The sequence below is a fragment of the Protomyctophum bolini genome, assembly GCF_963924005.1.
Source record: "Protomyctophum bolini genome assembly, chromosome: 6".
NCBI classification, from domain to species: Eukaryota; Metazoa; Chordata; class Actinopteri; order Myctophiformes; family Myctophidae; genus Protomyctophum; species Protomyctophum bolini.
The window spans coordinates 42,395,152-42,422,376 of record NC_137867.1 but is presented as its reverse complement, the minus strand read 5'-3'; the positions used below and the strand labels follow the sequence as shown (position 1 = coordinate 42,422,376).

Below are 27,225 nucleotides of genomic sequence, written 5' to 3'. Positions count from 1 at the left end.
GTCAGACTTTGTGGTCGTTATTCTCTACAACAAAAAGAACAGGGCAAAGCAGCTTTCTGCTTCTATACGGGGCCGACGGCGTGGACTACACTCCCACCATACCTTCACAGCTTTCTGCTTCTATACGGGGCCGACGGCGTGGAACACTCTCCCTCCATACCTTCACAGCTTTCTGCTTCTATATGGGGCCGACGGCGTGGAACACTCTCCCTCCATACCTTCACAGCTTTCTGCTTCTATACGGGGCCGACGGCGTGGAACACTCTCCCTCCATACCTTCACAGCTTTCTGCTTCTATGCAGGGCCGACGGCGTGGAACACTCTCCCTCCATACCTTCACAGCTTTCTGCTTCTATATGGGGCCGACGGCGTGGAACACTCTCCCTCCATACCTTCACAGCTTTCTGCTTCTATACGGGGCCGACGGCGTGGAACACTCTCCCTCCATACCTTCACAGCTTTCTGCTTCTATATGGGGCCGACGGCGTGGAACACTCTCCCTCCATACCTTCACAGCTTTCTGCTTCTATACGGGGCCGACGGCGTGGAACACTCTCCCTCCATACCTTCACAGCTTTCTGCTTCTATGCAGGGCCGACGGCGTGGAACACTCTCCCTCCATACCTTCACAGCTTTCTGCTTCTATACGGGGCCGACGGCGTGGAACACTCTCCCTCCATACCTTCACAGCTTTCTGCTTCTATATGGGGCCGACGGCGTGGAACACTCTCCCTCCATACCTTCACAGCTTTCTGCTTCTATACGGGGCCGACGGCGTGGAACACTCTCCCTCCATACCTTCACAGCTTTCTGCTTCTATGCAGGGCCGACGGCGTGGAACACTCTCCCTCCATACCTTCACAGGAAAGCCTCTGTATGGACATGTTTAAAGCACAGCTCAAAACATATTCTACTACTACACTCTTGCTTTTCGTTTTAAAAATCCTTTTTGTTATTCATGTCCTCACTGTATTGGGCGGCTGTGGCTCAGGAGGTAGAGCAGGTCGTCCAATGATGGGTCGGTGGTTCGAATCCCGGCTCCTCCAGTCCACATGTCGAAGTGTCCTTGGGCAAGACACTGAACCCTACATTGCCTCCAATGAGTTGGTTGGTGTGAGCTTGCCACCATTGGTGTGTGAATGTGGGAAGTGAGGACGCTGGCGTCGACTGTTCGCCGCTTCACCTCCCAATGTATGAATGAATGAACCACCATTGTAAAGCGCTTTGAGCACTTGGAAAAGCGCTAAATAAAATGCAATTCATTATGTATTGCCTTATTCACTGCTATTATTTTAATGTTGTTTAATTCCTTTGCTTTTCTTTTTTTTCCCTCTATTGCTCTATTGCCCCTGTTCATGTCATGAAAAGGGCTATACAAATCAATTTATTATTTTATATACAGTAATTGTTTCTCCCTCTTCCAATGTGTTCTGTTCTCTGACTGCAGGCTGCAGCGATGTTGATCCTAAGCTCTAGCCACTCTTTGTTTTAAAAAAAAAGCTATATATTTTTAATCAAAATAAATACTAAAATACACTTTACATCTGTGAGAAAACTGGATCACAAATCAGCAAATGCATGGGGGTTGATTGGTGTCAATTTGGGGGTACTTGAAATGAAGGTCCCAGGCAGTGAATTTAGTGTATGCTTACTGAAGAATATGGATGAAAGACGATTCAAAATAAGACTTCTCAATAAACTATAGAATTAAAGTTTCCCAAACCCACGCAGTTCAATGATCTGTTCATTTGTTTCTCTAATGTAACAAAACGATGTATTAAAGCTGACCGGGGGTCATTGCTATGCTGGCTTGTGGTGGACATTTTTGTAAAACAATAATATAAAGAGATAACCATAACAGTTCGGAGAGGAGAGGAGAGGAGGGGGAAGAGAGAGAGAGAGAGAGAGAGAGAAAAGAGGAGAGGAGAGAGAGAGAGAGAGAGAGAGGAGGAGGAGGAGAGGATCCATCCTTCCGTCCATCCGTCCATCCATCTATCCATCCATCCATCCATCCATCCATCCATCCATAGGTATTCTTTCCCAGCTCTACATTTTTTTAACCGACTTTATAGTCAAATAAAAGGAGTAACCCATAGATAGCCCGGAACCATACTCACGTTCATACAGTTGCACGTCGGACTGTTATTGCATCTGGGTTGTTTGAACTTGTTTCCGGCCCCCGGCTAGCCTCAGCCTTGCTAGCCCCCATACTCTCTTTGCTAGCCGCTTCAACGTTTTCACAGCTCAGTTTTTAGATCCCATCATCATCATCATCATGCCTGCTGAAAGTCTACGATGGGAAACATTAGATGCCTTGAAAAACTCATCAAAAGGAAAACTCAAATATAATACGGAGTGGCCAGAAAAGGGCGAGGTGAGTAAGGTTGCTAGTGTTGAGTATTAAATAGCCCTGGGCAGTGCTTACAGCGAGTCTCTCTCTGTCAGAGAGAGACTCGCTGTAAGCACTGGACCAGGGCTAAGTATTAAACAGCTAGCTAGCTTCCAGAAAACATGATTTCTTATTATCTTCCCCAGAGTAATCTTCCCTAAGTCGAGTTAGTTACGCGCTAACTTATTATCAATGCAGTGGTTTTCAACCCTTTTCATACCAATGAAGGTCCATAATCATTATTTATTCGCCATTTAAGTCACAGACCACCGTTTGATGACATTTAGCTAAATCCACTAAAACGAAAGAATATTTGGTTGTCGTTGGATAGGATAACAGCAGGCAACCATTGGTACCATTAGGAGAGATAACAGCAGGCAAACGTTGATCAAAATAACAATTATTTTACAAACATGCTTGTACTTCCTGTAAATGAAGTAATGCAGATGGATAACAATAATTTAACTCTTGAGGGCGTAAAGCGTGTCCATTTGGTTTCATTTTCCACTCTCAAGAGTTAAAGATCTACAAGAGTCCATTTGTTTACCAACTCTTCCATCATTTAGCTGGGGACCACCTGGAACCCACACTGTGTGTGTGTGTGTGTGTGTGTGTGTGTGTGTGTGTGTGTGTGTGTGTGTATGTATGTGTATATTATAGATCCACCATTTATACACCGGCCCATCAGATTATTTTTAGATTGCGTTGAGGTCTGAAATGTGTGTGTCCCGTACAGGATATTTTAGCGGGTTACAACGATGTCCCCAGCTTGTCCCCTCTGTCCGGGTTCATCTTGAAAAGACTCAGTCCCAGAGTGCACCAGAACAACAGCAATAAGGCCTGCTCCCTGGGAGGAGGAGGATATGTCTCCCGTGACTCCAGTCCGTGTGAGGAGATCCCGTCATCATCTCCACTGTCTCTGAGCCCAGTTCTGTCGTCGTCAACAACAGCAACCCCTCCTCCTCCACCAAACCTCGGTGGTCTTTCATCATCCACTCCACTTGTTGTGGCCCTTTCCTCAAAGACTGACACGGAACAGGCAAGTCGCGCGATCTCCCCGTTCACTTGAAACTTTTCTTTCCCCCCCCCCCTGGGTCTTCCAGAGATTAAAAATGGGGTGCATTTTGCATTCCCAAACGCAGTTTATAGTTTAAGGGACGCAATAAAACAACGACCTCTGCATCCACGGGATGCACTACTGTACTGTTTTTTTTTATATTCTAGTTTATTTTGCTAGCTTTAGTTATAATAATCATTTCCTCTTCTGTTTTCTACATGGATATAACCACATTATAACCATATGAAATGAAATGGCAAATTTGTAAAAATGGCAAAATATGACTCTTAACTCATAAAATGTCCCTGGGACTCATTACATTGAAAACCTATTTACAACCCTGGTCTTCTCTGAATATCTTTGTCACATTCATTCATCAATAATGTCCGTACACTACACGGACAAAATGTGTCATGTCAGTGTTCTTATTTTGATTATAACAATAAGCCAATTACTTGAATGTCAAGTCTCCGCGTTTTCTTTCTTCTGACACAGATTTATGACACTAATAAGGCACATTATCAGATTATTATTATTATTATTGGATCTCAAATGGTTTATTTGCAAGCAGAGTGTACAAATAAATGTAGTTCAGTCTCAGAGTTACAGACCTGTTATGGTCATTCGGGGGCTACAGTAGCTCTTTAAGTGTTTATATATTATCGTCCGGTCGTTTGGTACATCCGTGGCAAAAACAAAAGTGTCCACCACAAGCCAACAAGATGACACTTGCGTTGATCGGTGATTACAACTTACATTACGTTCCTATTTTGGAAGGCCTTTTCGTCATTAAGGCATGAAATTTAAAAAGATTCTGACATTTTTCTGAAATACCCATGTTTCTGTATCAGTGGTGCTCAATATTTCATGTCAAGAACCCCAAAAATGATATGTAATTTGCCACCGACCCCCATCTGAAAATATGATATTCCAGGAACCCCTCAGAAGCAAAACATTTAGTTAAAAATGTTCGCTTTGAAAGAATATATATTCAAAGATTTGTGCCGCATTTTCACGATCTTTCAAAAATAGCAGACCTACAAGCTCGTAGCGCGGCACAAATGAGCTTGTAGATCTGCTATTTTTCAATAGCTAAAGTATACCAATGCTTAGAACACCAAAAGGGGTTCCCGCCCCAAAATGGGTTAATGTATGACAAATGTTCAACATGGAAACTATTATGATGATTATGACAAAATGATAGCGATTAACTCAAATAGATGCGATGAGACGATAATGTGGTAATAATAATTGTGACAGGCCTAATTAACGATCTTCTGCAGGTTGTTGCTGACGATGGGAGGAGTGGTCCCGGAGAGGGTCTCAGTCCCGCGTCGAGTCGGCCGCCAACGCCCACCATCTCGCTGGTCTCTCCCAGAGCTACGCAGACAGCTGGCTGCATCCGCATATGCGAAGAGAAGCACCGTGCCAAGGCCAAGGTTGTTAACGCTAAAAGTCACTAATGATCTTTTCCTAAATCCATTCACTTTTTCTGAAACTGTTTCTCAAACTACTTCATGTCAAGGACCCACAGAATTATTATGTAATTAAAGCAAAGATTTGAGTTTAATAACGTTCGCTCTGAAAGAATATATATATTATTGAAAGATTTGCGCCATATTTTTCACAGTTTTTCAAAAAATTGCAGATCTACAAGCTCATAGTATAACGTAATGCTTAAAGCACCAATAGACAACCGCAAGGTTCCCAGTTCGATCCCTGTGGGCTCTCCCCAGAGTTAGTGTCAAAGTGTCCTTTTTTTAATTTATATATATATATTTTTTGTAACCCATTTTTCACCCCTGTGTCAATCATCTAATGTGATCCTGGGCTCTACACATCCTCCACCAACCTGGGGAGAGCAACGGACTTGAACTCATGCTTTCTTCATGCTTGAGTGTTCAAGTTGCTCCTTTACACCTGACAAGGGGGAGTTTCCCTGGTTGGACGTAGCGTGTGGAAGGAACACGTTATTCCAACCAGTTCCTTTCCCCTCCATCAGGCGCCCCGGCTGGCCAGGGGGAGGCAGTTTAGAGACCAGGATTACTGCATGTTTTTGTGAGGGTACCTACCCTAGGGGACACGGGGAGAACATGCAAACTCCACACAGAAAGGCAAAAGTGTCCTTGAGCAAGACTCTGAACCGTGTGTGTGTGTGTGTGTGTAGACGGAGCTGAATCTTCGTCAGGAGATGCAGGAGCGTCTGGTGGCCTCCGTGGCCAACCGCGAGTCTGAGCAGCTGAAACGCTTCGAGGAGCTGATGGAACTGAAGCAGCGACAGGAGCACCAGAGCATGATGGACATGATGAACAGAGAGTACGTACTGCACGCTAAACAATCATCATTATTCAAATGTGTTTTGTTGTGATGTGTTTGTTTTTAAACCCATTTAGACCTGAGGCCGATTCTACAAACGTCTTCAGCTGAAAAACCCTATGACCCTATCAGTCGTTTTTATGTCAAGGACCCCCAAAAATATATGCAATTGTCCGCCGACCCCCATCTGAAAATATGTTGTTCCAGAGAGTAGACCCACCAGAATCAAAGATTTGAGTTAAAAATGTAAATATATATATATATATATATATATATATATATATTCTTTCAGTCATTTCTAACTCAAATATTTTCTTCTGGAGGATCCCTGGAAACATATTTTCAGAAGGGGGGTCAGCGGCCAAATACATTTACATGACGGGGTCTTGGGCATGAATGACTTTGAGAACCACTGACATAGAAACAGATTTATTTGAAGCACGTTTTCAAGTGTAACCCTAGGATTATTTCACCGTCCCGTCCGTGGCCTGATCAAAAAGGATTATTTCACCGTCCCGTCCGTGGCCTGATCAAAAAGGATTATTTCACCGTCCCGTCCGTGGCCTGATCAAAAAGGATTATTTCACCGTCCCGTCCGTGGCCTGATCAAAAAGGATTATTTCACCGTCCCGTCCGTGGCCTGATCAAAAAGGATTATTTCACTGTCCTGTCCGTGGCCTGATCAAACAGGATTATTTCACCGTCCCGTCCGTGGCCTGATCAAAAAGGATTATTTCACTGTCCCGTCCGTGGCCTGATCAAAAAGGATTATTTCACCGTCCCGTCCGTGGCCTGATCAAAAAGGATTATTTCACCGTCCCGTCCGTGGCCTGATCAAAAAGCTCTGTTTCTGTTTTTCTGGCAGAACCAAAGAGAGCATCGGGCGCCATGAGAAGCTGAAGGAAGAGCAAAGACACAGGATGAAGGTAGGATGGATGGTCTGTGTTGTGTGCACTGGTGTTTTTGGCAGCAAATTTTAGTTCTTAGTCTCTTGAATAGTTTTCATTTAGTTTTAGTCACCTGGAATGTTTTAGTGTTAGTCTAGTTTCAGTCGAATAAATATCATAAGATTTTAGTCGACTAAATCTACAGTTGATTTAGTCGAACAAAATGAAATGAAAAGGGTGGGATATATTCCTCAGCCTAGTAGGAAAGTCTGTGAAAGATTTCACGTAAATTGCACGCTGCGTTCATGATTTGAGGCTTTTTGTTTGAAATGGACCAATCCTGCAAACTTTGCAAGCCAATATTAGCCAATTAGGATGGAATATGAAATATCGGACGGATATGTCTTGCACACATGACTATAGTGTGCAAGACGATTTCCTGCAACGATTTGCAGGATTTTTGAACAGAATCTGGAGGAGTAATATCCAAAAATGTGTTTTTACAAAAGTCGGCCTCCTGGTGGCGCTATAACAGGCCGTTCTTGAAAATCTGTGGTAGAGGTCCATCGTTGGCAAATTTGCAATCGACCGGGTTAACGCCGGAGCGTCGCGTTGCGTTTCATTGGCTGCACGTTTTGTAGTGTTTGTAGTAAGTGTGCGACGATGATGAATAATGACAATTTTCAAGTGTAACCCTATGATTATTTCACCGTCCTGTACGTGCCCCCCCCCCCCCAGATCCTGAACCTGCGGCTGAGGGAGGCGGAGCAGCAGCGTGTGCGCGATGCCGAGTCGGAGCGGACGCGGCAGTCGGAGGGCCGCGACAGGCTGCGCAACCTCAACACCATCCAGGTACTGGAGAAGGAGAAAAAAGTACCGGAGATCCGGGGTAACACTTAATAGTTTAAAAAAAAAGAGGAAAACTGTATTAAACCAACGTGTTTGGACCCGAACTAAGCTGTGAGGACTAAAACTAAGACATTGACACTTTTGTCAACAAATAAAAACTAGACTAAAATGTTAGATGGGGACTAGCGTACAAGAGATCCAGTTATACTGTAAGTCATTTTACAATATTGGTTGCATGCTGAAAATAGCCGAAAGATCGGCTATTTTCCAAGTGTAAAATCAGTCATTACAACGGCATCAAGGCCCGCCCGAAATCCATTTTAGTCGACTGTAGATTTAGTCCACTAAAATCTTACGATATTTAGTCGAATGTGACTAAAACTATATGAAAACTGTTCAAAGAGACTATGACTAAAACTCCAAACCATCCAGGAGGAGGTGCTGCAGCTCAACCAGCTGCTGGAGCCGGCCGCCGTGCAGGCCCAGATCACGGGCCCCGCCCCGCCAGACCTCCCCGCCTACATCACCCGCGGCAACCAGCTCTGCTCCCAGGTGTCCGAGGTGGTGCGCACCACCAATGAGGTCTGTCTGTCTGTCTGTCTGTCTGTCTGTCTGACTGACAAATATATATGGAGGCCATCATACTGGCGGTGATGTCCTTAATGCTCCGGGCTAATCGCCCAACAACATATCAATGTATGGTTCCCAGGGTGAGTTCTGCAGCGTGGAGGACATGGCCGTAGCAGAGCGGGCCCTCCATGAGATGCGCGCTCTGGTCCGTCTGACGCAGGAGGAGACGGCCAAGGCCCAGGAGAGGAAGGCCAAGGAGCAGCAGGACCACGAGGCCCGCCAGGCGCAGGCGGAGCTGCATGCGCAGCAGGAGGAGCAGAGGAAGAAGGCGGCCATCGCAGCCAAGGAGAAGGCACAGCGGAGAGGTGAGACCGTCGTCACAGAGTTAAAACAGACTCCCCTGTCATCGTCAGGGGAGTTGGAAGAGAGAGAGACTGCATCCACACTGTCGCGTCACAAAGTTGCTTCTTGCCCACGAGTGGCAAGACCAAGAAGTCTTTTCCTGGTTTTTAAACCATTCTGGACGGGAACCCCCTTTTGGTGTTTTAAGCATTATGTTGTACTTTAGCTAATGATCTACAAGCTCATAGCGCGGGTGCCGCGCTACGTGCTTATATAATTTTTGTTTTATTGTTTAATGCAACCGTTAATGCTGCTCAAACATTTTCATGTCAAGGACCCCCCCAAAATTATATCCATTTGGCCGCCAACACCATCAAAAAAATTTTAGAAACAAAGATTTGAGTCAAAACTGTTTGCTTTTAAAACAACATATATATGCTAAGGTTGTCAGAGGGAGGGTTTGTAACGGTTCTCCTTTCCACAGGTCTGCAGACCAAAGCTGAAGAGAGCACTCTGAAATGGTACAAGGAGCTGCAGGCCAACGCTGTGCGCTGTGCACAGTTATTTGAGGACCTCAACGACCCAAAGGATATGCAGGTGGGCTCATGCATTCATGTACACGCAATTCTGTATTCATGTTGTACAACATTGCACACCCACGGCGCCGTGGAATGGAGTAGCAATGGGCTCTACGTATGCACACGGAATAACTCTTACTACAAGGACTATTTAAAGAGGACGATTGTTTTTGTTTCAGTGGTTGAGCCGCTAACAAACGTCCTCCTGCTGCTTAACGACTAGCCTACAAATACACTGTCTGTGAGCATCTTTGTATCTTTTGCATCTGCCCGTGTGGGCAGCATAACATTGTGGCAGAGTAGAAACGTCTGTTTTTGTATATACAGTATCCTGTCTTCAAAATGTAAATAGTATCCCAAACGGCACACTTTACTACTTATTTAGATGGAAATAAGTGAATTAGCACAAAAACCCAACCCCCATTGAGGGCTTATGGTAGGGGAAATAGGCTTAGCCAATAATGCACTTTTACGTAACAACTACAAATAAAGGTAAGAAAACCTTGTATTATGGAATTCTCCTTTAAAACCTTGCGTTGTAAAATGTGCTGCTATATAAATAAAGTGGATTGGATTGGAAAGGGTTTCCCAACACACATTTCACTATAAACGTTCACACGACCCTTCTGGCTGTCAAGCGGTAGAATAGAGTTGGTGTCGAAGTGTCCTTGAGCAAGACACTGAACCCCTAATTGCTCCTGATGTGCTGGTTGGTGCCTTGCATGGTTTCCGCTGCCATCGGTGGTGTGTGGGGGTGGGCACAGAAAAACTTCAGTGCACTGTGCTTACACAGTGTGAGAATGGGTGTATGTAAAACGCCTTGGATAAAATTTAACCTTGCATTTTGTTAAGTCTGCTAAGTCCTTACACATTGTAATTGTGTGTCAAATCTAAATCAACAACTGTGTACGAATCCTTCTTTTATTTTATATATACTGTATATATATTTTTTTATGGATTCAGACGAAGAAGTTAAGAATGGAGCTCCAGAAAGCGGCCACCATCCCAGTCAGTCAGATCTCCAGCACGTCTGGCTCGCTGCTCAAGGAGATCTTTGACAAGATTGACAAGCTGCTGTGCGGGCGCTCCGTGGTGTCGGCGGGGAAGTCCGTGTCCACCTCGCAGCACCCCAAGGGCCTGGAGTACGTCAGCTACAAGCTGGCCGAGAAGTTTGTGGTGAGTGACTACTAGTGCCCGGTCGGGCCCGTTTGTTGTGTGGAACAGTGGGGGTTTCAACCACCATTCTGGGTGGGAGGGGAACCCCCTTTTTGGTGTTTTAAAGCATTATGTTCTACTTTAGCTATTGAAAAATAGCAGATCTACAAGCTTGTAGGTCTGCTATTTTTGAGAAATCGTGAAAATGTGGCGCAAACCTTTTGAATATATATTCTTTCACAGCGAACGTTTTATATTTGGGGTCCTTGACATGGAAATGTTTGAGAACCACTGGCATAGAAACATGGGTTTTTCAGAAAACTGTCAGGATTTAGAAGACTTTTTGTAGAATCGATGGTAGGTCTAAATGGGTTAACGCTTTTCAATATCGAGGCCCATTATTACAGTGGTTACCAAACTTTTTCATGTCAAGGACCCCCCAAATTGACACTCATTAACCCCCCATTAGAAAAGATATGCCAAGGAAGCCCCATAAGAGAAGACGGTGATTTTCACCAATTATTTTTTTTCATTTCAAGAATTCCCATGTTTGTCCTGAATTAGGCTACGGACCCCCGTTTAATGGCACTCTGGGACCCAAATGTATATTGTAAAATGAATGTAAATTTAACTCTGAGAGTGTACAAAATGGAACCAAATTGACCCGTTGGTGTCCATTTGGTTCCATTTGTACATTCTCTGACTTACAGACCCATAAGGGTCCATTTGATTCCTAACTATCATTTAGCTGGGGACCCCCTGGAAGTCTCTCAAAGACCCCTAGGGGTCCCCGGACCCCACTTTGGGAACCATTGCATTTATTATTCAGCATTTATTTGAGCCACGGACCACCATTTGATGAGATTTAGCCTCAAAGACCTAAAATAAACTAATATTTAGTTGATGTTAGATAAGATTCCATGCTGTATTGATGTGGTACCATCCATAGGAGAGATAACAGGCAAATGTTAATCAAAACAATTAAACAATTATTCTACATTCTCTAATTGTGTAGACTTCTTGTAATGATGTAATGTTTAACAATACTTTAACTCTTGAGAGCATACAATGCAACCCAAAAGAAGAAATCAATGAAAAATTAAAGGAATTCCATCAAATATAAAACAAATGTTTAAGAGGTTTTTGGGTCTTGGGTCAAAGAAGATTGCAAACCACTGAATAATTGAATATACAACTCTCTGTGTACAAGCATTGGTGCAGGTGTGCAGGGAAGCCACTAGGGGGCTCCCAATGACAACACCAGTATAGAATTTCAACATTGACAAACATGAGTTGTCGCCTTCTGAATAAAACACTCCTAATCTGGGCTTGAAATTTATATTTCTGGATCACCATCCTAGATACTAGATGAGAAGTACATTCCAGACATTCATTAAATACAGAATAGCCACCGGGCACCGGTCTAGTTTAAGGGACACTTCACCCTTTTTACAAAAAAAATAATATGTTAATGACGTTTAGAAGATTAACACTTTCCTTGGGGTCTTTAATATGTGGTTTTAGATCATTTAGATTTTTAGCAGTGAGCCCAGTGTCCATGACACCAGAGACACTGTGCCTCACTGCTACAATCTAAATGATCTAAAAACCACATATTACACGCATAAAGACCCCCCCCCCCCCCAGGAAAGTATTCTAAAGCTTCTAAAATCTTTTTTTAGAAACAAGGAGAAGAGGAGGTGGCGTCTCACCACGAAGCGGCCTTCCCCATCGCCGCCGTGGCGTCGGGGGTTTGGGAGAAACACCCCAACGTGGGAGAGCTCATCCTGGCCCACCTGCACAAGAAGTGCCCTTACGCAGTGCCCCACTACCCCCCTATGAAGGACGGCACCTCTGTCGAGGACTACCAGAGGTAAGTGTAGTGCCCTTATCGCACGGGACACGTGGTACCTACTCTAGGGGACACTGGGAGAACATGTGAGGGTACCTACTCTAGGGGACACTGGGAGAACATGTGAGGGTACCTACCCTAGGGGACACGGGGAGAACATTTGTGGGTACCTACCCTAGGGGACACGGGGAGAACATGCAAACTCCACACAGACAGGCCCTTTCGCCAACCCCGCCTCTGGTATGGGCACTGATGACACGGAGGAGAGGAGAGATGTTATGTTCCATATTTCTTTCTTCAAAATTGCATTTGAGAGAAATGTCAAAAACTCACACCAACACAGGGTTCTGGGTTCTTATGGGGTCTATCCTGTCTGTGTCACAAGCATGTGGTTCTCACATCTACAGGGTTCTGGGATACCGCGTAGATGACAACGGGGTCGAAGGTCAGGACGCCTTCCTGAAGAGAATGTCTGGAATGATCCGCCTGTACGCCGCCACCATACAGCAGAGATGGCCCTACGGCCCCAAGACAGGGGTGAGACTTGTCCCCGATACTCTGGTTTCATTGGGTAAGGGGTGAGACTTGTCCCCGATACTCTGGTTTCATTGGATAAGGGGTGAGACTTGTCCCCGATACGCTGGTTTCATTGGATAAGGGGTGAGACTTGTCCCCGATACTCTGGTTTCATTGGATAAGGGGCAAGCTTTATTCCATAACACTTGTTTTCATTGGATAAGGGGCGAGCTTTATTCCATGACTCTGGTTTCATTGGATAAGGGGCGAGCTTTATTCCATGACTCTGGTTTTCATTGGATAAGGGGCGAGACTTATTCCATGACTCTGGTTTCATTGGATAAGGGGCGAGCTTTATTCCATGACTCTGGTTTCATTGGATAAGGGGCGAGCTTTATTCCATGACTCTGGTTTCATTGGATATTTGGCAGTGCCTTCCATAGATACAATTGACCTATAGCTAAGATCCTCCCCAAACTGCTACGGTCCAATCACCATAACATGGGTTAGACAAACCTCTCCACCAATAGTTTTCCTATATGATAAAACATTGTTTTAAAAAAGATCCATCCATCCATCTTAAACCGCTTATCCGTAGTCGGGACACGGGGGCAACAGCTCCAGACGTCCCTCTCCAGAGCAAAATTAGTGACTTCCTCCTGGGGGGATTCCGAGACGTTCCAAGGCCAATGAGTCGGGGTAACTGAAAACGGTTCAACCCCGCTGGAAAAGGGGCCTGGATGTATCGTTTTAACCTGCGTGATGGCGAACTTCCCATGCATCAATTTCTGGAACATTTTAATCCATAAACTCCTTCAGTTAAAAAAGTGAAAAAGGGACATTTTATTTGTGTTTTTGTTATATAAACCATGTGCAATCACTGCGACATATGCCACATACAAACCAGCTCAACAGAGTCGAGTAGCTAAATCCATGTTCTCTGACTCCATTTTGATGTATTGCCCCTGCTTCCTCCAAGCCTGACCCTCATGGCTTGAACCACGGCTGGCGCTGGCTGGCTCAGATGCTGAACATGGAGCCGCTGGCTGACATCACCGCAACACTGCTGTTTGACTTCCTGGAGGCGAGTTCACTTCATACAATGCATCAGTGTTGGTTTTTGGCAGCAAAAAAAAAAAAAATGTTTTAAAAATCCTAGTCTTTTGAATGGTTTTCATTTAGTTTGAGTCACATTTTAGTCACCCGGAATGTTTTAGTGTTAGTCTAGTTTTAGTCGTCTATATGTCATGAGATTTTAGTCGACTAAATCTAAAGGTGATTTTCGTCGACTACAATTTATTTTGTCAGGCCTCGATGCCGCCGTAATGGTTGATTTTACACTTGCTGAAAATAGCCGATCTACAAGCTCACAATGCGTCGCAGACTCGCAGTGCGACGCGTTGTGAGCTTGTAGATCGACTATTTTCAGCAAGCAACCAAGTGAAAAATGACTTATAGTGGATCTCTTGTCCACTAGTCCCTTCCTAACATTTTAGTCTAGTTCTTATTTATTGACAAAATTGTCAATGTATTTAGTCTTAGTTTCTATTTAGTTTCAATTTAGTTTTTGTCAGTGAAAAAAGGTAGTCGACGAACATTTTCGTTTTAGTTTTAGTCGACGAAATCAACACTGCAATGCATACCATATAAATATTTATACAGCATATACACCAGGTGTAAACCTCTCACTGTGTCCCATGTGTTGCTGATTATAAATCCCACAGGTGTGTGGCCACGCTCTGATGAAGCAGTATCAGGGGCAGTTCTTGAAGCTCATCCTGCTCATCAAGGAGGAGTACTTGCAGAGGTGCGTGGCGGTATAGCCTTTTTACGTCCAGAAAACATGTGGGCAAAATACATTTATCGTGCTTGCATGTAAATGTGCTCCATTTGGTAAATATTATTAACCCCATTTAGACCTGAGAAAAGATTCTACAAATGTCTTCTAATTCCTGACAGTTTTCTTGAAAAACCTCATGTTTCTGTGTCAGTCGTTCTCAAACATTTTCATGTCAAGGACCCCCAAAATGTTATGTAATTGGCCGCCGACCCCCATCTGAAAATATGTTGTTCCAGGGAACCCCCCCAGAAGCAAAGATTTGAGTTAAAAACCTTCACTCTGAAAGAATACAGTATATATTCAAAGATTTGTGCCGCATTTTCACGATAAAAATAAATAAATAGCAGACCTACAAGCTTGTAGCACGGCACTCGGTGCCGCGCTACGAGCTTGTAGAGCTATTTTTCAAAAGCTAAAGTGTAACATAATGCTTAAAACACCAAAAGGGGTTCCCGCACCAGAATAGGTTACAAACCTAGTTTAGTGGTAACAACAATGAAGCTGACGGGGGAATCGTACCAGCAACTGTTGCCTGGCTGTAGACACCAAAGTTTGTTTTTCACCTGGAACTTTTGTGTGTGTTTCTCTCCCAGGATTGAGGCTGTAACCGGTACAGGGCAAATGGGCTCCGTCATTCGACTCAAGGAATTTCTAGAGGTGAGTTCTAAGTCCTTCTGAATGAGAGACACTTCCACTGTTGATTCCGTCGACTAAAACGACGACGAAAACATGTTCGTCGGCTACCATTTTTCACTGACGGAAACTACATGAAAACTAAGCTATGACGACTAAAACTAAATGTATTGACAATGTTGTCAACAAATAAAAACTAGACTAAAATGTTAGGAAAGGACTAGTGGACAGGAGATCCAGTATAAGTCATTTTACACTTGGTTCCATGTGTAAAATGTAAAATCAGCCATTACGACGGCATCAAGGCCCGACAAAACACATTTCAGTCGACCAAATCGACTGTGGATTTAGTCGACTGAAATCTTGCGGTATTTAGTCGACTAAAACTAGACTAACATTAAAACATTCCAGGTGACTAAAATATGAATAAAACTAAATGAAGTTTCATTCCAAAGACTATGACTTCAAACTAAAATGGAACTTTGCTGACAGAAATCAACACTGGACACTTGGGAGTCCAGCAGACGCTAGACATAAAACGATACACTAATAATTATGCTCCCACTGAGGTTATCGCGAGTTAAACGTTCACGGTCACGTCTGGATCTTCTTCATGGAAATGGGCGTATACAATACATTACACATAATAGATACAGTAATTAGGGCTGTCAACAGATCTTATCGATTATAGTTTAGCTGGGAATCAATGTTGTGCCTCTCCCCTTTCCCCATTGGCCAGAGGGCAGGCAGCTTTGCCCGTCGCTTCTTGGTGTCCCATTGGCCAGAGGAGCCAATCGGACTAGGTCTCCGAATTGGATCGCTTTACCTTTCATGAGCGTTCAGTTTCACCTGAAAATGAAAATGTTTGAGAACCACTGACCGAAATATGAGGTTTTTCTGAAAACTGTCAGGATTTAGACGCCTTTTTAGAGAATCGTGCTCATGTCTAAATGGGTTATTCTACTAGAAATGCTTTCTCTCTCTCTCTCACTCTATGCTGCCTACGCACCTGAAGTTTAAATGACGCTGCCATTCGTTTACTGGCAATAACAGACCCATGATTTCTTTCACACCCATCCAGAGGTCCAAATGGAGGTTATTTCTCCATCTCATTTGGATCCATCAGGCATCAGATAACATTATAGAGACAACTAGTGCGGATTGGCGATTGGGTGCTGCATTTGTCAAACGTTGAACTTGCAGTAAACATAATTCCCCTGACACATCATCACTCGGCTTATACTGTATGGAAAAATGGAACATAGCATCCCCCCATCAAGGCAATTTACATATTATTCTAAAAATGTTATGAGTAACTTATGTGTACGGAAAAAAAGAACATTGACACTTGCTGTAGAAGTCACCATGTCTATGAAATCCCATTTGTCAATCAAATATAATTAAAAATAAATAAATAAATGTTAATATTAAAGGGACATGTTGACAGATGCATGGTGGAATGATGGTAAATAATATCATGCTCAACATCAATATCATACACAGCTGATCTACAAGCTCACTGCTCACTTGTAGATCTGCTATTTTAAGCATGCAACCAAGTGTAAAATGACTTATACGGGATCTCTTGTCCACTAGTCCCTTCCTAACATTTTAGTCTAGTTCTTTTTTTTTTTTTACGAAATTGTCAGTATATTTAGTTGGAGTTTTAGTCATCATGGGTTTGTTTTTATGTAGTTTTTATCAGTGAAAAAAAGGTAGTCTATGAAAATGTTTCGTCGTAGTACTAGTTTTGTATTGAGGCCCTTTCTCTGTGTCCTTCCGTACAGACGTCATTAAGAAGCAGGCAGATCGCTCCGCCCAAAGGCCAGCTCAGCTCCCATTTCTGGAGGTCATGATTGGAAGAGAGGCATAAGAGCTTTGCTGTGCTGAAGAAGGCCCTAGTCCTGCATTAGTACCATGTATCCATGTTTGCTGTGGGTTAATAATGCGCCAAGTCAAAGTGTTTGTTTCGTCAGCAAGCTAGAATTTATGCCAATGAAATGTTAACCGCTTTCATTTTGACCGGAGAGAAAATGTTTTACTAGCCTTTTGTCAGCGAACCATAATAGACGACACCAGGGACGTGCACACATAGACATCAAAGGGGGCTTCAGCCCTTGCCCTTTCCAGACCACGGATGCAGCATTTACTACATGGTGAAGGAAATTAACACAGTTTTTTACACTGAACAAATTTGTTTAGAAATCCAGGTCGTACACACCGCATCTCCACTAGCTAAAGAGTGCTGGGTTGCACCCCGAAAATAGCTGATCTACAAGCTCTCAACGCGTCGCAGCGCGACGCATTGTGAGCTTGTAGATCTGCTATTTTCGCATGTATTTGTCCAAAAGTGCCCTCTTAACCCATTTTGGGCGGGAACCCCTTTTGGCGTTTTAACTAAGCATTATGTTATACAGCAGCATCTACAAGCTCGTAGGTCTGCTATTTTTGAAAAATCGTGAAAATACGGCACAAATCTTTGAACATAATTATATATTATTTCAGAAGACTTTTTATTCATTTCGTCGTCAGGCCTAAATGGGTTAAGGGATTTGATCCCCTGCCCCCCTCTAACACTCTGCACGTCCCTGGACAACACAGTAATACTATGTTGTACATTTCTTTTCATGCATATTTAAGAATTGTTTTGTAGTAGTTAAGATGCCACTTAACTACTGCTGATTGTTATCAGATTAACAAACTGTACAATTCGATGTATCGTATGTAAATGCATCTCCTAGTATCGTCACACGATGCATAACTGACCTAGAATTTTAAATTAAAATGTCACTTTTCTTGATTGAAATCATTGCCTACTTTCAAGATGTGTGGAGAGAAGGCAGGGGAAATCCTTGGAACAGTATCTTCTGAAGGGGTTTCTCTTAACCCATTTTGGGTCGGGAACCCCTTTTGGTGTTTTAACTAAGCATTATGTTATACTTTAGCTCGTAGGTCTATTTTTGAAAAATCGTGAAAATCTTTGAATACAATATTCTTTCAGAGCGAACGTTTTTAACTCAAATATTTGCTTCCGGGCGGGTCCCCGGGAACAACATATTTTCAGATGGGGGGGCGGCCAAATACATATAATCTTGGGGGTCCTTGACATGAAAAAGGTTGAGAACCACAGGGTTTTTCAGAAAACTGTCAGGATTTAGATTAGAAGACATTTGTAGAATCGTCCTCAGGTCTAAATGGGTTACGGCTTTTAAGCATAATACACAAGACAAACGTTTGTCAACTTTATTTTAACTTCTTAAAAGTACAGTATGCACATCAGTGTGGCTTTATTACCACTGCATTTGAAGCTTCAGTGGAAATCGGTCTAGCATTGACGGTATATCAGCATAATGATTTATGAAGATCGATCAGCAAATAAATAAGAATGAAATTAACCCTCAACATCACTAACTGTTATGAACCAAAGCAACGGAACTTAACATTTACAATTTCAGACTTCAAGCCGTCAGTTTTATCTGGAAAAAAATATTTGCTAAATAGTTTAATTTAATCATTAAGCACATCTTCAAAAATAACAGAATTAAGACGCAAACAATGCATTTAAATCTTCGAGCACAGACACATTTTGTTTCTCCACGCGAGTCTTATCGCGACCACAGGTCAAACCCCTGGATAGCCATACATGGAGAAGACTGGATCATCACCTAGATCTGCATATATGGAGCCGGCCAGCAACTCTACATCTGACCTCAAACCCGTAAGATCTCCAGTCCATATATGGAGCTGACCTGTTCTGACATTCCATATGTTGATCCTTCCCCCACCCGTCCTTCCTCTTCGACGTCTCCCTTTTGACTGATTAGTTATTAGTGCATCTACCTCCAGACAGTAATGGAAGGATACAGTAATGTCTAAAATGCAACTTAAATTAGAAACACTAAAGGAAAGGGTGAATGTACCGTTATGAAGTATTGCTGAACAAGTGAAACGTTTATACAGGAAACATTCCGTCTACCATACTGCATAGGAACCCTGTTCACAGTGAAGACATTCTGAACATCTTGTTCTAGATTTCAGAGGTGCAATACAATAGACAGAATCCACAGCACATCTGAAGGATATGCTCCAACACAGGTTAACCCATTCTGACCGGGCACCCATTTTGGTGTTAGCATCATGTTATGCTTTACCTATTGAAAAATAGCAGATCTACAAGCTCATATCGCGCCACCGAGTGGCGCGATACGAGCTTGTAGGTCTGCTATTTTTGAAAAATTCGAAGAACGACTGACATTTTTAGAATCTGATCCCAGGTCAGAATGGGTTCATCAGACCAGTGTGTGTCCAGTGGAAACCTCGTATGAATCTGATCTCAGGTCAGAATGGGTTAAACGACCACTTATGCCTTACTGCCCTATATATGAAAATAGCTCATCTACAAGCTCGACTAAGAAGTGCCGTTTTCGACTATAATGACATGCCCAAAATAGGGATGCCGGCTTTTAAGTGGTTAATTAGCCCAAAAAAAAAAGAAGGTATTTAAGCAAATGCTGCAGATCTTACAGATGGAAATGAGGAATGAATTAAAGATGAACCGGAATACATGTGGAGATCTGACATGGCACTTCCGTTTTTAGATGGAATCTCGACGGCCCTCTTAGGTACCAATTTAATCCTTTAAAAACAGGAAATATGTCCTTTTAGGCTTTAGCCTAACATTTTTCTAAATTAGATATACAAGCTCATCGAGTCAGGGGGGGGGGGGTTCCGTGGCCAAATACATACAGGATTTAGAAGGCATTTGTAGAATCGTTCCCAGGTCAAAATGGGTTTTAACCAACTAGCGCAGTGGTTTTCAACCAGTGGCCCGGGGACCACCAGTGGTCCTTGAAGGGGTTCCAGGTGGTCCCCAGCTTAAATGGAGAGTTGCTGAGTTGGTAACCAAATGGTTTCCTTTTTTTTTTACGCTCAAGTTACATTATTGTTAAACATCTGCATCACAAATGTACAAGAAGTCAATATTAGAGAATGTAGAATGTTATTTTTGATCAACATCTGCCTTTAGTCAGGCAAGGACCCCTTTGGGAACCACTGAACTAGCACATCTGCAACTGTTGTTGGTGCTGGTCTCCCTCTTCGGTGTACACCCCTGGTAATGTCCAGGAGAAAACAGACACACACAAGATTGTAGCTTCAATAAATAAATAAAAAGCCACGCTTCGGAAGTGCAGGATAATATTTTCACGCCGTTGTTACGTTTTCAGTTATTTCCATCATTTACAAAACAGGCATTCCTCTACAGCATCTCTTTATAATGCCGATGAATCACATTCTTGTGGCGTTTGTGTGCGTTTCAAGTCCTTTTCCAAGCCGCTGCCGCCGCCACCCCGTACTCTTCTCTCCTTTGTCCCGTGTGTTTTGTTTTAACTTCAGCACCTCCCCTCGTGGTTCTGTGCTGCTTTCTCCATGCGGCGGTACCAGAGTTTCACCTTGGTGTTCTGCATCATGTCATCGAACGCCTGCAAGCCCTCCATCACTCTCAGGATCCCGTAGACCGCCTACGAACGGAGAGATAGATTTTAACCCCTATATATATATATAATATAATATATTCTTTCAGAGCCAACATTTTTAACTCATATTTGCTTCTGGGAGGTCCATGGAACAACATATTTTCAGATGGGGAGTCGGCAGCCAATTACATATAATCTTGGGGGTCCTTGACATGAAAATGTTTGAGAACGACTGACACAGAAACATGCGTTCTTCCGAAAACTGTCATGATTTAGAAGATATTTTTAAAGAATCGTCCTCAGGTCAAAATGGGTTAAAGAGAATGGCACCTTAGTGACCTTAACCCTAAACTTATTTGCCTTTATTGTTGTGTGACTAAAGCTAAAATGAAAACTATTCAAGAGAGACTATTCAAGACTTCACTTCACTTCATTCGAGACTCACTATACTAAAACTAAAATCTAAATGTTCTGCCAAAACAAACCCCACTGCTCACCAGGTCTGCTAGGTTTGGCTTCTCTCCACCCATGAACTTTCTCTTCTTGCCAATGGCTGCAACCCAGTCATTGACGGCCTTGTAGAGGTCCTGTCTCACATCGTCCTGCAGGTTGTATCTGGACAATAAAAACAAAGCAAAGACGTGTTAAAACACAGAACCGAGAAAGAAAATGCTTTTTTCCCTCTCCCCCACCACCCATTGAAAAAGGGGGTAAGGGTAATAGCAAGGAGTACATGAATCACAGTATCCCCAAACAGAATTAACACAACTTTAATGTGTGATCCGAGATCATCGTATTTCATGAAAAATGCTTTAAGTCATTTTGAACTGAGGTCGAATAAAAAACATGTCAACATGTGCTCAACCTTTTTCATGTCAAGGACCCATAGAATTATCTGTATTTTGCTTGTTACTCACTTATTTTTCAGCCTTTTGGAGATGATGAACATGGCTGCAGCGCCAACATATTTGGCAAAGAAGCCTTCAAAAGTGCTAAACTTGCCCTCGCGGACAATGTAGTCGAAAGAGGCCAGGGCTTCACCCGTGGTCCGATACACGTTGGGAGATATGAGGTGCACCAGCCAGTCGTCTGCCCACATGCGCCATTTCATCTCCTCTCTTGAAAAAACAACAGGGAAACGGGCAGAAAGGTTGAGTGATTACAATGAGGCACAACACAGAAAACATTTTTACATTTAACCCATTTTGGCCGGACGTCGAGAAAAAGAAGAAAAAAAGTCTTCTAAATCCTGACAGTTTTCTGAAATACCTAATGTTTTTATATCAGTTGTGCTCAATATTTCATGTCAAGGACCCCAAAAATGATATGTAAGTGGCCACGACCCCCCCCCCCCCCCCCATCTGAAAATATTTTCAGATGTGGGTCCGCGGCCAAATACAGATCATTCTGGGGTGTCCTTGACATGAAAAAGGTTGAGCACCACTGACACAGAAACATAAGTTTCATAGGTCTGCTATTTTTTGAAAAATCGTGAAAATGTGCCCAAGTTTTTAAGTCCACATACTTCTGAGAGCCTTTTTCTGGGTACAGCTGCTGGGTCTCCTCCTGGTCCAGCATCAACCAGTACTTGTTGTTGTACTCGGTCACTTCCTTCCCCCGGTCATTGACCGCCTTCATCTCTGGGTAGCAGCGAAGAACCTCACCGACAGCTTTCTCCCTGGAGAGACAGTGTTTTTGGCAGAAGATTTAGATTTTTGTTTTAGTCATAGTTTATTTAGTTTTAGAGACATTTGTGTCACCTGGAATGTCTTAAATCTACAGTTGATTTAGTCGGCTAAAATGTGTTTTTTGCGGGGCCTTGAAGCCATCGTAATGACTGTTTTTTACACTTGCTGCGTTGCGACACGTGAAAAATCGGTGTTTATCAGTGAAAATAAAAGTTGGCACAGAATCAACACTGCCGGAGAGATAAATCGTGGGCCGAAATAAAAAGGCAATTACATTCTGTTCAGTGACTGATTACTGGTATTATTGGCATGACATTTTACAATAGAATACGATGACCGCAGGGCTAGATTCACAAGAGGATAAAGTCATCATTTTAAAAAGGGGGATGCTGTGACTTACTTGCTGACTAAGAGGGTCTTCAAAGAGCTGATGATAACCGATGAGTCATTCAGTTGCTGGTAAATGGAAAAGAAAGCGGATGTCATCAGACAGACGCTATAGCAGCACTAAGTATAACAACAAGGTTTTAGTCGAAGCTGTATGAGGTTGTACAGCAGGCTTGGGCTATTGTATGCAATTCTGTGATTAAAACCCATTTCGACATATTTGAACTGGGGACTGTGTTTTGACAGGCCTTGATGTCATTGTAATGGCAGATTTTACACTTTGGTTGCATGCTGAAAATAGATCTACAAGCTCTAAAAGCTTGTAGATCTGCTATTTTCAGCATGCAAACTGGATCTCTTGTCCACTAGTCCCTCCCTAACATTTTATTCTAGTTTTTATTTGTTGACTTAGTTTGTCATCATAGATTAGTTTTTATTCCATAATCCATTGTAGTCAGTGAAAAAAAAGGTAGTCGCCGGACATTTTTCGTCTTAGCTTTAGTCGAAGAAAACGACACCGATTGGAAGCCCTATAGCTTACCAGTTCACCATCGACCATCAGGATGGGCACTTTTCTGTAGGTGGACCACTTGATCTCCTTCCTCATCACGGGGTTCACCTCCACGATCTCGTAGGCCAGTCCGTGGTAGTCCATGAAGGCTCGCACCTTGCTGCAGAAAGGACAGGTCTTGTACTGATACAGAGTCAGCTTCAGTCCGCCAGCAGCAGGAACCTGAAATAATACATAGATATACCGTATACTATACAGCAGTGTTCCGTCCGGGGGGGACCCCCAGGGGTCTTTGAGGGGAGTTCCAGGGGGTCCCCATAGCTAAATGATAGTTTGGAACCAAATGGACCCTTATGGGTCTAACTCTGAAGAGTGTACAAATAGTTCCATTTGTACATTCTCAGATACATTTATAGCGCCCGGTTCACTTTTACAGACAGACCGGATGTTGTCCCGGATGTGGCTGCAGCTAAGTGTAGCCAACAACGGACTAGCGACTGGACAGCAGCCTAGGAGCGTAACGTAACAAGTGTTCCTAGGCTGTGGAGTATTTTTGTATTTGTATTTATTTATTCAGCACAGTACATTCAGACATTCTGTGCGACGTGGTTCAATGACGATGTTTTGTTGTCGCTTTGCTGCTGTCCAGCTCATAACATGAGACATTAGAGAGCTTAGGAGGCAGGCAATATCATACTACTCTCCCATTGGCTTAGGCAGCGTGTGTGGCAGCCAATCAGGCCTAGGCCGCCAGTATGACTACTAGGGTGTCGATCTTGTCGTCTACATTTAGTGAGCTTTCATTAGGTTTCACCTGACCAAAAAACTATATTTGGCTATGATTCATGATGACCATTTTTGTTTTCGGCATTCTGATTCTATATTATATGCTTTATTTTTGCTACACTGTGTTCGTGTTCGGGCATTGCACATTAGAGCACCATTGTTGCACTGAATGATCGTTATAGACCTGGAAATTGGGTTAAAAGTTTTGGAAATTCATCTTATCTAACTTAAACTATAAATAAATGCACCAAGTCCCTGTGTGTACGTACGGCTGTAATCCACGTAACTCGAGAACCGCTCGCCCCACCGACTTCAAATTTGACACACGCGTTCCACAACCCCACCGGGAGTGCAGTGCCCAGTGTCGAGTCCGTTGGATAGCCGATTGTCCAGAACCAGCACAAAACCCTCTGCCCGGCCCTGATCACCCATCTCCATATATGGAGCTGGCCTGTTCTGACATCACAATGATTGTTCTGACATATTATGCATAGACTCCATATTTCGGCATGCCCGACAAAGAACTCCATATATAGGCATAAAGGGACACAGATACAATAACTGGGTGGGGCATACATTTCCAACTTGCAGCGTTCCAAGTAGGCAAGTAAGTGTCCAACAGGCACGGCTCTAGTTGGTAAACATGTGTAGGAACCCCTCTATATACAGGCCTTTAGTGATCCTGCAAAGGAAATTCAATTCACCAGAGGATGCACAGCAAAGATACCGATGCAGAGTGATGCTGCAGAGTTCACACTGACAGCTACAAAAGATACAAAGTTACACATCGGGCAGCGATGCAACATATCTGTCACAGAGTCGCTGCTGAAGACAGTGTCGAATTGTTCGATCAACACACGCTTTATTGACATCAAGCATGCATCCGATGAGCGAGACCAATTTAAATATAAAAGGAAAATAAATAATGAAACTTGGGAGTTAAAAAAAACACAGAAGTGGCTGACTGAAATGTTTAGTGGAAGCCAGCTCAACTTGGATCGGGTTTTATGGATTTGTGTAGCAGCTACAAATGTATGGTGTCTACTCTAGCCCACTCTCCTTGCATCTTTATTTTGCTGCCTGGGCTGGCTTGAAAAATGAATGGTAGTCTAGTTGTGTAGCTGCCAGCGGTGTGTACTGTGAACACAGCATAAAGTACTGTAGGATACATATAGCAACAAGGTATGCAAAAAGCAAAAAAGAAAAGAACGTCATCGAGTCATGCTCATCTTTGTTGTTATTACAGATCTGTACACAAGTCCCAAACCACACCACTGATTCGCCATGCAACTCCTTGCAATGCAACATGCAACCATTATCCCCCACCAATCCAATGGCAGATGCAAGGTGCATTGGTTGCCCTTAAAACTGTTTTGTTGCTTCAATCAAGGATCAGTTGCGATTATATAGTTGCATTTGGGCTTCAGTCAGAGTTAACACTGTGGACGTTACTGTGGGCACTTGACACATGGGCATTTTGTTAAATGACCACTGTAGGTCAACTAGTTTTGTAGGACAAGTGGTTTTAGCCGGTCACAGCCACAGATGTTTCAGTAAGCAATGTTTTAGGTCACGATGATGCAGCATATATCACATATCACCAACGCAACACATTACTAGTATTTGTTTTACCTTGGCAGTGGCTTCCTCTTCGGCGAGGTGCTGCTGTTCAACGGAAAACTTAATTGTCTGATACAAGCCTATCCCACCGCCCAGGAGGAAGGCACAGCCGAGGACCCTGCTGCCGCTTCCCCGCAGCAGAGCTGCCGCCGGTCCGGAGGCTCCTCCGCCGCCGCCACCGGTGGTGAACAGCCTGGATCGGAACCCTCCGGCCCCGGGCCCCCCGGTCCCGTACGCTCTCCTGGAGCCATGCAGAGACCGGCGGGCTGCCAGGGAGGAGGACGACGGACACTCCAGAACATGCTTTAATAAGCCGACCTTACTGAGAGCTCTGGCACAGGCGGCCGCCATCTTGGATTTTTACATAAAACTCCCAGAGTGCTCCGCGGTGACTCCTCCTCTGCTCCTCCCCTCTATTATGGGCTCCTCCAGCCATAGATATTCCTCCACCAACATGTGACGCACATGTGACACGTTCTAGAGCAGCTGGTTCCAATCAGAGTTTTAAGGCCGTGACCCCCCCAAATAATCATATTTGAACTGGGACCCCCCTCACCAAAAAAAACTAAACATAATGGACTCCCCAGTCCCCAAAATGATCATATTTGAACTAGGGACACCCAAAAATGATCATATTTGAACTGGGGAGTGGGTGACTCGTGATGACACGTCATGCGGCTCCGTCACACCTCGTGACACGCTCCATATATGGCCGTCTCCATATATGAAGATCACGACACTGACCTCATCAAACCCTGGATATTCATATATGGAGAAGACTAGATCATCACCTATAGATCTGCACATATGGAGCCGCCAGCAACTCTACATCTGCAGACCTCACGGACACCAGCTTAATAGTTGAACTGCTTCTTAACTACTATGCCGTATTAAGAAGCTCTGTTGTTTCAGCACGACCTCGCCCGAGAGGAAGAAGTATATACATTTTGTATTGGATATTGTACGACAAGTCGACGACGACGACAAGATAGCACCCCTCACTTCACACAGGTGTGATTTTTTTTGTCTTAACACAAACATTAAAGTGTCCTTTAATGTCCTTTCATGTTGACAATGATTGGATAATTTAAGTTATATGTAGATTGTAGCAAATCGGCTATTTGTCCTACACAAAGTATAACCTACATTCCCTCTGACAATGAATGGAGAATTTACGTCATAGGCTATATGATATCAAATGTGTACAGTCTGAGCAAATCGACATGTTGTCATGATGATGTACGTGTACGGTAATAAGTGAGGGGCGGCCCTCACTTCACACGGGTGTGATTTTCTTTTTCAATATAGGAAACGAAAACTGTATTTTGTAGACTAAAACTGTATTTTTACTCGAGTTGTTGTGACCCATTAAAATGAGTCCCGTGTGTGTGTGTGTGTGTGCGTGTGCGTGTGTGTGTGTGTGTGTGTGTGTGTGTGTGTGTGTGCGTGTGTGTGTGTGTGCGTGTGTGTGTGTGCGCGCGTATCTGTGTGGACTGCAGCTCCTCTGTGTGGTCAATATATTTTACAACTCAGCCCTTTAAAAAAAACACATCCATCCCCATCCATCCATCAACGGGTCAGCCATCCATCCAGCAGCCAGCAGCAGCATCCATTTAAAAGCATCAGTCAGTGTATATCCACATTTAACGTCGATCGTCGACTATATAGCTGCATTATTCCTATTACTGTATGCATTGTGGGATATGCTGTAGATTAATTAATAACGAAATGGGATTTATATAAAATAAAATAAAAAGACGAGAGATACACACACA

General features: G+C 43.5%; 2 protein-coding genes across 2 annotated transcripts; one reads left to right on the top strand and one right to left on the bottom strand.

Moving 5' to 3' along the window:
- The first annotated feature begins 2,188 nt into the window (after positions 1–2,188).
- On the top strand, positions 2,189–17,817 carry gle1 (GLE1 RNA export mediator). Its single transcript, XM_080765099.1, has 16 exons — positions 2,189–2,374; positions 3,126–3,428; positions 4,730–4,885; positions 5,614–5,762; positions 6,628–6,688; positions 7,388–7,501; positions 7,931–8,080; positions 8,208–8,433; positions 8,895–9,007; positions 9,952–10,164; positions 11,826–12,016; positions 12,403–12,532; positions 13,491–13,595; positions 14,236–14,318; positions 14,945–15,008; positions 16,772–17,817. Exons 1-16 carry the CDS (start codon positions 2,276–2,278, stop codon positions 16,838–16,840), a joined length of 2,226 nt encoding a protein of 741 aa, XP_080621225.1. The 5' UTR covers positions 2,189–2,275; the 3' UTR covers positions 16,841–17,817.
- A 395-nt stretch (positions 17,818–18,212) lies between these two features.
- ptgesl (prostaglandin E synthase 2-like) lies at positions 18,213–25,807 on the bottom strand. Its single transcript, XM_080765529.1, has 7 exons — positions 25,463–25,807; positions 23,075–23,266; positions 22,547–22,602; positions 21,984–22,136; positions 21,376–21,576; positions 20,956–21,073; positions 18,213–20,503 (listed from the first exon to the last, which is right to left on the bottom strand). Exons 1-7 carry the CDS (start codon positions 25,799–25,801, stop codon positions 20,375–20,377), a joined length of 1,188 nt encoding a protein of 395 aa, XP_080621655.1. The 5' UTR covers positions 25,802–25,807; the 3' UTR covers positions 18,213–20,374.
- Positions 25,808–27,225: the final 1,418 nt, after the last annotated feature.